We start from the raw sequence: 13,943 nt of genomic DNA, 5'->3' as shown, positions 1-13,943 counted from the left end.
ACCTGAAACAGAGAACAAATATTTTTCTTTTAAACTTAAAATAAAATACGAAACAAAAATAGAAATATATATTACATTACAGCCTACTAGAAATACATCTAATTGTACTTTAGCTTTTCCGACAACGATTTTGCTAAGAGCCAAAATACAAGTATATTATATAATACACCTGGCAGATGTGAAAAAAAAACATAAAGAAAAAGTTAAAATGTAATTTGAAGTTTTGAACCTCTGTGACTAAAGGTATTATTTCACTCACACAGGACATAACTATGATGAAACAATAGTTTTGCTTGTGTAATAATGAACATTGTAGCACTTTGAAAATATAACATACTTTACTGTTCTTTTATACAAAAAAACACAAAGTTAGTAAAATGTCGCCCAAAACAATATATATAACTTGGTAATAATAACTAACAAGATATCAGGTTCAAAATAACTTTTGCATCATCAGCAGCTGATTTTATCTTAGCAAAATGTTCTTTTCTGTTTATTGGGTCTTTATCATTAAATTTAAGGTCAAGCTTTTTGAGATGGTCCAACTCATTAGCCAGAGTTATAAGTCTGTTCAACTTTAAGATTGAAACTTCTCTTTTCTTCTGCTTGTCAGTTATTCTTGATACCAGTTCTATATATCTCTTGTATTGAACTTTGCTTAACATTAAGTGAGATGGGGGTTCTTGCGGTGGGGTGAACTTAAGATCCTGAGTTGCTGCTTCCCAAAAATCAAGATTACAACTCCCGTTACTCCCTCGCTGGATTCGATCCAGATTTCCGACAATTTTAACTTTTTCACGATCCGATAAACCATTGCTATGGTGGTGCTTCAATAAGAGTTTATTATACTTAGAAACAACCTTACCAACCACAGCTTCATTCACGCCATCTTCTACCTTGTGTCTTATATAATGATGGCGAATGATTCCACTAAACATAATCGGTTCTTTCAACAAAGATGTAACTTGATGTAGAGTCTTCCAATGCTGGCTTTGATCCCTTGCTCCAATTGTAAAACTCATATCATCATCATCACTACCACTGACTCCATCACCACTATTATCATGCAGAACCTCCCTATTTGCTCCAAGAGCTTTTTTCTTCAATTTTGGGTCAACTTTTGTCGTTTTCTTTGTAGTAGTTTTTTTCTTTTGAGTTGATTTAGTTGGTGCAACATTTTCAGAATTATTCTGTAAAGAAACACCAGTTGAACTATGTTGATTATTTATAACATTATGTCCATTTGAATCTGCCATCACCCCACTTTTTTCAACCGTAGATGTTCTATCTCTTTCTGCGCTCAATGTATCACCATTGACCCCATTTTTAGATACAAAAACAGTATTATTGCCAGATTCAACATTTGCTGAAGATTTTTCAGCATTTTCCATTCTTTTTGTTCCAGCTTTTTTCCCACCTGTTGTTAAACTTGCAGGAGCCTTTATTTTTGGTTGAACAGTTTTTCGTCGCTGCTGCCTATTACCCATTCCTGTAAGTGTTTCCTTGGTTTTAGTTTGCTTGAACATAGTTTTTCTTCTTTTAGACGAACCTGTGGCATCTAATTCGGGCTCAACTAATTCATTTGAAAATAATCTTTTTTTTCTCATACTTTTCCTTTGTCTTTCTTTGTGACCAGTTTTAGAGATTTCAATATTTTGTTGCAAATCCATTTTTTCTGGACTGTTATTCACCATTTTTTCCGCAGATGAATTTCTGGTTTCATCAATTTTTTCAGCTTCGTTGTCATTTAAATTTGTTGAACTTAACTTCTCGTCATTTCCATTCGAAATATCGAAATTAATTTGCTGGGAAGTTTGATTGACAGGTATGATGATATTAGCATTAATATCAGTTAAACCACTTTCACAATTGGTTTGTAAATTAGTTGATTCCATTTCAGCTCCATCAGAAATATCTTGTGCGACAGTATTAGACTTAACTGAGTCTTCATCAGAGGTACCAACATTAGACTTTGCTGTTCTCATACCATTATCATCAGAGTTTGGATTTTTTGTGAGTTCTTTTCCTTGCATAGATTGGAAATACCTGTTAATATTTTCCTTCACCGTTTCTTGCTGTTGATCGAGCTCAGCCAGGATGGAGGAGTTAAACAATGGAGCCAAAACTTTGACGGATCTTCTTCCTTTTTTCTTTGGCATGTTGGATGTAGGTTTAACAAAATCAAGTAAGATGTTAAATCTAAATAACAAATATCAACATTATATAAATGCATGTTTGAAAATTATTAAAAAATTAAACAATAAAAACACAGGTAGTAGTGAAGAATCCTCCAGTACATAGCAGAATAGGCTGGTGGAAAGTGTTAGAGGTTGGTGGGTAGGGGTTGATGGTTAGTGGTTATATGGGTTAGTAGTTAGGGGTTAGTGGTTAGCAAATAAGGTGGGAGAGGATTCTTTATTAGAACCTCTCTAACAGTCTTAACACTTTTTACCAGCCTAACCTGTAACGTACTTTACGTACCAGAGGATTCTTCACTGGTGCAGTTATATATCTACAAAACGATAGGACTAGTCGTTAAAACAAGCTAGGGATAGAAAAATAAATGAAAAACTAAAACACACACGTCTTACTGTTGCTATGCGTTTAACTTTGCAATTATATGAATGTCTATTTTTTGAGATTTTTATTGTACGTTTCTCAACATTTCTGCAAATAACTATCAACATATTGCAATTATAACTAGACTTATACGAAAAACTCTCTAATTCACATGTGTATAAACCCAATCGAGACGTAATTCTTGTTTAATTAAACAATAAATTAACTAAAACATTAATTAATTATTCCCGCCTTCGTTTAATTTGGAATTTTAAGTGAACGTGTTATGTATTGTGCTCTGTCGCCATCTTGCGGTTTGTAATATTACTTTTAAATACTTTTTAAAATGTGTACTATAAAACAGTTGTAAAATATAATTTAAGGTAAAATAAAAGCAAAATACAGTATAGCAGTGGTATTAAACACTCTGTATACATATTTCTTTAAAACTGTTCTGTTTAACAGATATAAAAATTACTCACCACTCCCCGAAATAATTTAATTTCTTTAGAAAGTGTTAAAAAAGTGGTCAGCACTGCAAGGGGAATCCCGCAATGCTGTGAATATTCCTTGAAATTATTGAAAAGAAAATTTGACACAGTTAATTTCGTAAGATTTCACGTGGTTTGTTCTAAATTTGATTCATTTCATGTAACTACCGTACTATTAAGAAGATATTCGTTGAGAAATCGTTCAAAATGGTTGAATTGGCGAACCTGGTACCGAGACAAAGGTAAAACAAATCGTAAATTAATACTTTAAGTTTTCTATATTTTTTGCCTTATGTTTCCTAATATTGTTGCGATATTTGTTCCATTGATAATATATTATATATATCTAGATTGTAGTAAATGCACACATTGTGGGGCAATGGGCCAACCCTAACCCCAGCTCCCAGAGAATATTGTGGCTTTTCCACCAACCCTATGTTATAGAATCCATATATTTTTGAACCTACCTTTTTCGCTTTAAAAAAATATTGTATCTTTTCCACCACCCTTATAGAATCCGTTTCTAACCTTTTTCCTTCCAGGATTGAGAGCACATTATGGTCAATCCTTGTGTTTTGCTACATACCTCTTGGTGTACTGTTAATGCTCATCAGAATCTTTCTAACTTTAAATTACTTCTGCATGCAAGTTGTGTTTAACTGTTTGTGTACCCATCAGAACAAAATTAGAAGGTTAGTACATATAATATACTTTGATATACTAGTGTTTAAACATACTTTGGTTTTTTTTATATGTATATATAAACTATTTTATATGTGTTTCAGTAACGGTGGAAATTTTCATATAATTAAAGTTAGCGCATGAAATTGAAATAATGTAAATTAACTTTACTAATATGATTAAAACCGCTTAATGTTTTCACAGAATATTTGAGAAAATCTTTTTATTCATCCTTGGGGTCGCGGTGAATGAAAGAAACGAGAAATATTTCGATAGCTCGAGCGTCGTTGTTTTGAATCATCTCTCACGCGTGGACGGATACTTTATTGCAGCTCTGTGCAATTTGACTGCAGTAAGTGGTAACTGTATAATTGAAGGTGCCACCATAGTGGGGGATGCCTTTTCTTGGGCAGGATTTAACAATAATTGCTTCAACCTAGTGGTCATTATTGCTTGTCAAAATTGACAGGTATAAATAAGCAATGGTTGTTTTATAATTAGTTACAATGCCACAAAAAAAAGAATAAAAGCTCAAAGCTGGTATGAAAGTTGTGGAAATTTTTATTTACAAAGAAACAAGCAAGCATATTTTAAAAATATGATACCCCCAATCCTCATACACAACTTTTACACACCCCCCCAACATAATAACACCTTATCCCATCTTAGGCTGTCAGCTTAAGAGTGACAGGAACTTTAATATCAGTATTACGTTGCTTACACGTGGACGACGCACCAAACAACAGCGATATCAACTCAATTAAAGAGCTTCTTCAAGTTAAGAAACCTGTCCTAGTCTTCCCTGAACCTTGCCCTACTAATGGGGCAGGGTTGCTCAAGTTTAGGTGAAGTATTCAGCTTTGTTGTAACTATTAAGTGAATATGTAATGTTTTATCTAACAGTAAGGGTGGTGCAGTTTCAGTTAATCAACTTTAACCATCCTCAGTGTTAGATGAGACAAGAGTGAGTGTTATATAAAGACCAGCTTGGTACTTGTAACACTTACTCTATTTATCCCACTAACCCACCACATTATTCCACAGAGATTGGCCGTTCAATCACGATTTCCAAATCCAACCGATGGTTGTTCGAATGAAACGGCCTTTTCCTATAAGTGGGGTGAGTTACCCGTTTTTTCTACATTCCATGTTATAACACGACCACCTACACACAGAGCACCCTGGATAGTGTTTGGTGGACCGACCTTTTATGGTCATTTTTCTGTCCATTGACCATCTATGACATCACAATACTTCCAACAATGAGGAAAAACAAAGATGAAAATTCGAACGAGTTTAAGGAAAGAATAAGAAAGGTAGAGATTGCGGTTTATGTTAATTATTGTGGCATTAATTTATTGATAAGTGATGGATTGTCTAAACTTATGTTTAAACGTGATTTTGACAGTAACTATAAATTGCATAAATGCAACAATTTTTTTAACTGTTCTATTCTATATGGGTGAGGTCCAACAGTAAGGCATGCTATGGGACCTGGGATTTAGGCCAGAGTTGTTTATTCATAAAATTTATCAAAACATTTGTTTCTCACCTCACATTGTTATATTATTACATCACAACAACCATCATGACATCATATTCACCACAGAGCATGTCATCAATGTTAAACGCACCATGCACAAATTATGATGCGTCCGATGTAGGGGAGTATTTGAAACGGGTTCGGTTTGAAGAAAGAAAACCACAAGAACATTTGAGAGGTTTGCGCTATATATGGTTCCGTGTGATTGCTGTTGAAACTTTAGTTTTGTATATTCCATGAATGTCACTTATCCTTGTGTTGTTGAAAAGACTGTCAATATAACACGGATGTTCTGTTTTATGCACATCGTGCCCGCTTATGAGTTACCATGTATTCAACTTATTTGTCCTATATATTGGGCTGGAAAATGACAGTCGTTACAACACGGGTGTTCTGTTTCATACACCTTGTGCCCGCTTACGAGTTATCACTTTTGTAACTTATTTATTCTCGTTTGGAAAAAGGACAGTCTTTATAACCCGAATGTTTCATACACATCGTGCCCGCTTACCAGTCACTACGTATGTAATTTGTTTATCCTCACGTGCCTCGGTGCCTGGAAAATGACAGTCGTAATAACACGGTGTTCTGTTTCATACACCTTTTGCCCACTTATAAGTTACCCCATATGTAACTTATTTATCCTCACGTGCCTGGAAAATGACAGTCGTTATAACATGGTGTTCTGTTTCATACAACCTGTTGCCTTGGGCCCACTTTGGGGTAGAGCTAAGAATATATTATTCTGTTTCATACAACTTGTGCCCGCTTGGGGGCAGAAGGTTAAGAACATAACAGTTAGAACAAAGTAAATGATATTTACAGTTTGTTTATAATCATGTGTTAACCAAACAGACTTTCCACCATCCAACAACACCATGAGGATGGCCCAACAAGTCAAAGATATTTTGCCCCATGTTCCTATACATGTTATTGTATCTGATGTTGGTAAGAATACGGCTGTGTTATATTGCTTTCAAACATTTATAATATATTACATTACTTGTGTTATATTGCTTGTATATTTACATTTATAAAGGTTATTGTTTTGTTAATACTTTGTAAAACTAACTGTCAAAAATACTGTTCGGTCAAAGTATTATAGAAAAAATATTATAATTATATAATTACCTAATTAAAATACTGAAATGTCGGTCAAATACAACTTAACTTATATAAACACTTGTGAAAAGTGGTGCAACCAATTCAAGGTTATTGTTTTGTTGACACTTTGTAAAACTAACTGTCAAAATACTAAAGTGTAGGTCAAATACAGCTTAACTTATATAAACACCTGTAAAATGATGCAACCTATTCAACATTATTATAAACACGGACTTACCACCACTTTTTCTACAGAAAGAACAAAGTCTGTCGATATCACGGTCACCAATATATTGGAAGGAGTTGTAACGTTCGTGGCCGAGGATCCAACGGTGGCAACTGACACCGTTTCAAAAGTTAAAGTAAATAACTCTATTGTGAGATCGGAACGATGATTATAAATGAGTGTAACCAGCAAGACACTTAACATCAATTTCACCGACCAAGTGGTCATTTATGGGTTGTCCAAATTAGTAAACCATGTCTATAAGAATATAAATGAACAAACCAACCAAAAGTCATGTCTGCTTATCCACACACTGTAATAGCTTCAGCAACTCGACTGTGGACATGGGAGTGGCAACCATGGATAAGTCACTCAAGTTCCCACCCACAAAGATATAAATGACCAAACCAACCAAAAGTCATGTCTGCTTATCCACACACTGCAATAGCTTCAGCAACTCGACTGTGGACATGGGAGTGGCAACCATGAATAAGTTCCCACCCATAATGATAAAAATGTATGTAAACAACCCAATAAACGCATTTACCCAACAGTGCCATTCACAGGTTGCCACGAAAGTAAGAAACCCTGTCAACCCATCGTTTAGTCGCGACCCCAATCGGCGTCACATGACCTTGCAGGAGAAAAAAGATGAATTTATTGCTGTAGCAAGGGAAAAATATATCGCAAAACATGGATTGTAACTTACCTGGGACTTGAACCTCGTACCTGTGTGTTGAATGTTTGGAACACCTCACAATTTTAAAAGAAATGGTGTAGTAGAGTGGGGTAAGATGGGACACTCCTTTATTCAATTTTTTGTCCCACTTAGTAATACAATTTTTTGTCCCATTTAGTAGTAAACAAAGAACATGCAAAACTTTTTGAACCAATTTTTTTGGCCCATTTAGTAGTAAACAAAGAACATGAAAAACTTTTTGAACCTGTATTCTCACAACTCTATAGACCCTTGTTTAAAACCTGATCAGGATATATGGATATCATGTTCTAAAGGTGTCCCATCTTCCCCCACCCTACTATATACAATAGACCCACCCATGTGGTTTATACCTTTTTTATGTTAAAGTACTAATTGTCAGTAAACCATTGTACAGTGCTTCTTAACCTTTTTATCACAACCAAAATAATAATCACACATTGAAAGCAAAAGCTTGGCGACCCAATTTCCGAAGCTACATTTAAACTTTCTTAAGCATTTAAATAAAATGGTTTCACTTTTACAACAATAACATTAAAAAGCATTAGTAACCACTATAGTAGGCGATCAAATTATATCAAATAGTGAGTGCTTCTATATATAGGTTCTAAGAAGCACTGTTGTATATTGTAACACAACATCATAACATGTAAAACATAGGAGTTAATATACCATACATACCACAGGTTTAACTTTACAATAACACTCAAAAGCATTAGTAACTACTGTAGTGGGCGACCCAACCAAATCAAATAGCGACCAGATTTCCCAAACTTCATTTCGAATAATTTTGTAAGCATGTAATAAAATCATAAACATACAATAACAGTCAAAAGGCTTTTGTAAACCATAGTAGGGGACCCAACCAAATTTAAGAGCCGCATATTTTTAGTTTTGACCCAAAGGATTGAGAAGTACAAACTTATGAACTTAAAGTTTTTGACAAAACGTGTTTTTGGTTATAAACCATTGTTCTGTATGATGTCACACAGTGGTTTATTACATCGTACAGAACAATATTTCTGTTATAAATATGTTTGTTTTGTTACAAAGGTGTTAAATTAATTCGGGTACAATTATGTTGCTTCTATGTTCTGTTGTATAATGTTTCTATGGTAATATATAGTACCATCGTTGTTGTCAAGATTACTGTGGGGTAAAAATAAATTGGGAATATTCATTTTGTGGTGTCGCAGTTGGAGGCACTTATTTATCCTCGCGTGGCAGTGCAACGACAGTCGTTATAACACGAGTGTTCTGTTTCATACACCTCGTGCCCGCTTACAAATTACCATATATGTAACTTATTTATTCTAACATGGCTGGACAACGACAATCGTCACAACACGGGTGTTCTGTTTCATACACTTCGTGCCCGGTTGAGTTACCACGTTTGTAACATATTTATCCTCGCATGGTGGGACAACAACAGTCGTTACAATACAGGTGTTCTGTTTCATACACCTCGTGCCCACTTACAAGTTACCACGTGTGTAACTTATGTATCCTCACATGGCGGGGTAACAACAGTCGTTACAACACAGGTGTTCTGTTTCATACACCTCGTGCCCAGTTAGAAGTTATCGAGTTACTATGTATGTAACTATGTGGGTGATTCACACAACTCATTAGTGACCATTAGATATACTCACAATGGTAGCAGCAACGAGCTTTGAACCCAGTTTCCTTTGGTTACAGGTTGCCTATTATAACTAAAGTAAACATGTATGATTGCAAAAAAACAAAATGATTGCAAAAAAACAAAATGATTGCGTTAAAAATTGCAAACCAGATTAGCTTCAAAGTTCGATGTTAAATATTGTAGCAGTACCGAGCTTTGAACCCGGTGTCCTTTGGTTGTAAAGCAAGATGTCTAACCATTGAGCTACAGCATCACAATAAAGAAAGGAAATCAAAAACATTAAAAATTGCAAACCAAATTAACTTTCAAGTTGTTCTGACATCTGGTGATTATTCAATACATCCGGCGATATGCCACAGTTAGCGCGTCTGTCTCTAACCCAGAGGTTATGAAACAGAAACCAGTGTTGTAACGAAAGAAACCAGTGTTATAACGAAAGAAACCAGTGTTATAACGAAAGAAACCAGTGTTGTAACGAAAGAAACCAGTGTTGTAACGAAAGAAACCAGTGTTATAACGAAAGAAACCAGTGTTGCAACGTAGTTTTCTGGCCACGCGAGGATAAAAGAAGTTGCATTCATTCTTTGATTGAATATAAAAATTATTCATATCTACAGCAAATTATACAAAAGCATTTTTATTATTATTTGCGAAATCAACAGATAGCATAAGCCTGGGCACCAAACATAGAGATCGTATATGAACAAGAAAATACTTCTGTAAAATGTCAGTACCTGAAAAGCTTGAAAAAAATATGAAATCTGTAATTGGCACTCGTTTGCGGCAGAATCATTTTTAAATGAAACATTTGTTAAAATAGCAATTAATCCATTCAATCAAGAGTTTAATTAATCAGTTTAGCAATATATTTATATTTTCGGGTATTTAAAAAATTTTTTTACAAAAACTGCATTTTGAAATAATTCATTTTAGTAAAACATTATCTTTTATGGAATGATGGAATAAATTATTGTATAGTCGGTGATATAAAAAGAATTATTACTTACAATGTTATAAAGTGTGAAAGTGGTAAAAAGTAACAAAATACAGAACGTGTGTATGTTAGACGCCACTTGAAAGGGTATAATAAAAGTATTTAAAAAATTGCTTTAGTTAAAATGTTATTTCACGCTTGAAGTTGAGATTGTTAAAGGATTTTTGGTTTTTATTTTCATACGAAGGAAGTACCCGCCTTATTACCCATAGAAATAGTATACAAAATGCTATAAAAATATCGAGTATCTGTACAACATAGAAATCATATTATTTGTTCTTCAACCATGTCGCGCTTGGATGGTTTTCAACCTATCTGCATGTTTCCTTGGATTGTCGCTAAAAAAAAATATATAAAAAAATAAAAACAAAATAAAAATTTCTTAATTCGTTGCTACTAGACACATTACAATATTTCTGTGGCTGGAAAAAAAAAAAAAAATAATACCTTCAGATTCTGCTGCTACTATCAGGCGTACCATAGTTTCCATTTCGAAAACTAAATGTTATTTAAACCTACACTACTTAACAAGCCCTTGCTGTTTGGGATAAAAACATTGTAACTGTCCATCAACTTTGCACTTGTTCCAGGTGACACACAAAAACTTTATTTAAACATACTACTACTAGTCAAATAAACACAATGTTAAATAAACTAAAATAAGCCGTTTTGTAACCATTACTGTGATACTTAAACCTGGTGATTTTTTTCGATAGAATAACTCTTTATTAAATGAAAACTGCTATGGGAGCTTAGAATGTTTGCAACCAATGCTATGGTTCTGTTATACCCAACTGACTTAAACATAATGTAGTTCTGTCTGTCTCCTTGACTTAATCTATCAAATAATGAACTCCTTGACTTAATTTATCGTATAATGAACTGAAGAAAAACTGACCGATACCATACGGCATACAAAACCTGTGTTCTGTATATGAAACAAAACCACCACGCAAATAAAAAACACTGCTCTATATTTTGCTGTAACCAACTTTGTTGCTTCTCTGGTTTTAACTGTGTAACTCATATTACATTTAAATACCGCATTCCACAGTGAATTTGACAGCCAAAGGGAAATAGGCTAATTGTCTGCCGAACTGGCGTGACTTGCTGCAAACACATTATATTCCATTTAATTCTATACGGGTATGGGAATAGCTTCCACACATTAAAACCTATAATTTAGCTCTTCTCGGTAAATGTAAGCTATTTAAGATAAATATAAGCTATTTAAGGTAAATATAAGCCATTTTTGCCTTCCCACAAAATGAAATCACAAACAAAATCTAACAAGTTCGTTTAAACTCATTGCGAAAGTCACCGCCTTGCTCGTTTTTGGAAACAAAATGGCGGCAGTTGGACTACTCGGTGTTTCTACGGCTCTGATACAAACATACACACAGTTTAAGACACCAAAGCTACCCTACTTGATATATCCATGGTGTCGAGTTCGTTCTCCATAAGTTGGTCCTGGTCCACGATGGCTGTGTGATCTTGTGATCTTCCACGCGAGGACCTCAAGTGGGGTTTCCATGATCCCAGGTAACTATTCCATCGAGAGTTCCTGGAAAGTTGGGACAACTTTGTATTGGATATATTTTAGGGCAAAATAATTTCACATTAAAAATACATTTTAGTCGATTTGGCAAAACTTGTCAAAAATTTGTATTGACTAAGCTTTGATATAAAACAACCCCGACAGAAACTGTCATACTTTGTATTAAACATAAATTAATACAGATTAGGTTACTTTGTATTAAATATACCTTGGAGGAAATATTTACAACTGAGCATTCAACATAATTTGATACACAAATAAACAAATTATCACGACAACCAGCTTCTACAACTTTGCATTCGACGAACTTGGATAAAAGTTTTCACTACTTTTTATCAAACAAACTTACAAAGAAATAAATAATAAGGACAAATATAACTTTTTTCTAATACAAATAAAACAAGCACAAATACAAATAATTTTTAATAAAAAAAACAACATAAATATATATATTTTTTATTACAACAAGAAATAAACATAAATAAAAATAATTACCTTGAATATCTCCTGACCATGGCCACAATGCTCGTTATAAGTAGAACACAAAGCAATATGATGAGGACGATGATCCCGGGTGAGGTTCCGGACTTCTTCATGTAAATGTAAACACCTTTTGCTGTGGAGTTGTTTGGGATTTTATGCAATTAGTGATGCACAGTATTGACTTTGAAAATTATTTGCGTTAAACGAGTGATAGTAGATAATAAATATTCGATAAATTAATAAACTATAGGTACTAATGCATCTGTGGAAAAAAGAATCTTTGAAAAATCTTCAGCCATTTCCTAGATATCGCCGAAAGAAAATCGTTAGCATGATGTTTTCCATTGTAACAATAAGGCCGCGCACAATAAAGAAGCACCAGTGACGTCACCAGTCAAAATGTAAATGACGATAACTCGAAATCGGTATCGTTTTAAACAGAAAAATAGGAATAGTAGATTAAACTCAGTAAAGACTATCTGCACGCTAATTATAAAATTTGACTTCAGTTCTCCTTCAATAAAGAAGCACCAGTGACGGCACCAGTCAAAATGTAAATGACGATAACTCGAAATCGGTATCGTTTTAAACAGAAAAATAGGAATAGTAGATTAAACTCAGTAAAGACTATCTGCACGCTAATTATAAAATTTGACTTCAGTTCTCCTTCAATAAAGAAGCACCAGTGACGTCACCAGTCAAAATGTAAATGACGATAACTCGAAATCGGTATCGTTTTAAACAGAAAAATAGGAATAGTAGATTCAACTAAGTAAGGACTATCTGCACGCCAATTATAAAATTTGACTTCAGTTCTCCTTCAATAAAGAAGCACCAGTGACGTCACCAGTCAAAATGAAAATGACGATAACTCGAAATCGGTCTCGTTTTGAACGGAAAAATTGGAATAGTAGATTAAACTCAGTAAGGACTATCTGCACGCTAATTATAAAATTTGACTTCAGTTCTCCTTCAATAAAGAAGCACCAGTGACGTCACCAGTCAAAATGTAAATGACGATAACTCGAAATCGGTATCGTTTTAAACAGAAAAATAGGAATAGTAGATTAAACTCAGTAAGGACTATCTGCACGCTAATTATAAAATTTGACTTCAGTTCTCCTTCAATAAAGAAGCACCAGTGACGTCACCAGTCAAAATGAAAATGACGATAACTCGAAATCGGTCTCGTTTTGAACGGAAAAATTGGAATAGTAGATTAAACTCAGTAAGGACTATCTGCACGCTAATTATAAAATTTGACTTCAGTTCTCCTTCAATAAAGAAGCACCAGTGACGGCACCAGTCAAAATGTAAATGACGATAACTCGAAATCGGTATCGTTTTAAACAGAAAAATAGGAATAGTAGATTAAACTCAGTAAAGACTATCTGCACGCTAATTATAAAATTTGACTTCAGTTCTCCTTCAATAAAGAAGCACCAGTGACGTCACCAGTCAAAATGTAAATGACGATAACTCGAAATCGGTATCGTTTTAAACAGAAAAATAGGAATAGTAGATTAAACTCAGTAAGGACTATCTGCACGCTAATTATAAAATTTGACTTCAGTTCTCCTTCAATAAAGAAGCACCAGTGACGTCACCAGTCAAAATGTAAATGACGATAACTCGAAATCGGTCTCGTTTTGAACGGAAAAATTGGAATAGTAGATTCAACTCAGTAAGGACTATCTGCACGCTAATTATAAAATTTGACTTCAGTTCTCCTTCAATAAAGAAGCACCAGTGACGTCACCAGTCAAAATGTAAATGACGATAACTCGAAATCGGTCTCGTTTTGAACGGAAAAATTGGAATAGTAGATTAAACTCAGTAAGGACTATCTGCACGCTAATTATAAAATTTGACTTCAGTTCTCCTTTAATAAAGAAGCACCAGTGACGTCACCAGTCAAAATGTAAATGACGATAACTCGAAATC

At 34.2% G+C, this 13,943-nt stretch overlaps 3 protein-coding genes across 3 annotated transcripts in view; 1 reads left to right on the top strand and 2 right to left on the bottom strand.

The window, feature by feature from the left end:
• Positions 1-2: 2 nt before the first annotated feature.
• Positions 3-2,836, bottom strand: LOC149734426 (uncharacterized). The gene has a single exon (XM_089881062.1). It carries the CDS (start codon positions 2,157-2,159, stop codon positions 417-419), a length of 1,743 nt encoding a protein of 580 aa, XP_089737188.1. The 5' UTR covers positions 2,160-2,836; the 3' UTR covers positions 3-416.
• A 265-nt stretch (positions 2,837-3,101) lies between these two features.
• LOC149734425 (lipid droplet-regulating VLDL assembly factor AUP1-like) lies at positions 3,102-8,503 on the top strand. The gene is made up of 10 exons (XM_089881067.1): positions 3,102-3,292; positions 3,593-3,742; positions 3,936-4,083; positions 4,401-4,576; positions 4,776-4,851; positions 4,907-5,047; positions 5,341-5,452; positions 6,130-6,222; positions 6,634-6,740; positions 7,171-8,503. The coding sequence occupies exons 1-10, from the start codon at positions 3,258-3,260 to the stop codon at positions 7,306-7,308; spliced, it is 1,176 nt and encodes a 391-aa protein (XP_089737193.1). The 5' UTR covers positions 3,102-3,257; the 3' UTR covers positions 7,309-8,503.
• Positions 8,504-9,585: 1,082 nt separating this feature from the next.
• LOC149734423 (VPS10 domain-containing receptor SorCS2-like) overlaps positions 9,586-13,943 on the bottom strand; it is a 28,527-nt gene continuing 24,169 nt past the window's right edge. The window contains exons 24-26 of the mRNA XM_089881051.1: positions 12,012-12,132; positions 11,386-11,522; positions 9,586-10,296 (exon numbers count right to left, since the gene is read on the bottom strand). Coding sequence (XP_089737177.1) covers positions 10,265-10,296; positions 11,386-11,522; positions 12,012-12,132 — 290 coding nt within the window. The 3' untranslated portion in view covers positions 9,586-10,264. The remainder of the gene's footprint in view (positions 10,297-11,385; positions 11,523-12,011; positions 12,133-13,943) is intronic.

Source organism: Ciona robusta, chromosome 7 (genome assembly GCF_009617815.1).
Source record: "Ciona robusta chromosome 7, ASM961781v2".
NCBI classification, from domain to species: Eukaryota; Metazoa; Chordata; class Ascidiacea; order Phlebobranchia; family Cionidae; genus Ciona; species Ciona robusta.
Note: the sequence above shows the minus strand (reverse complement) of the source record. Positions and strands in the feature narration are given on the sequence as shown.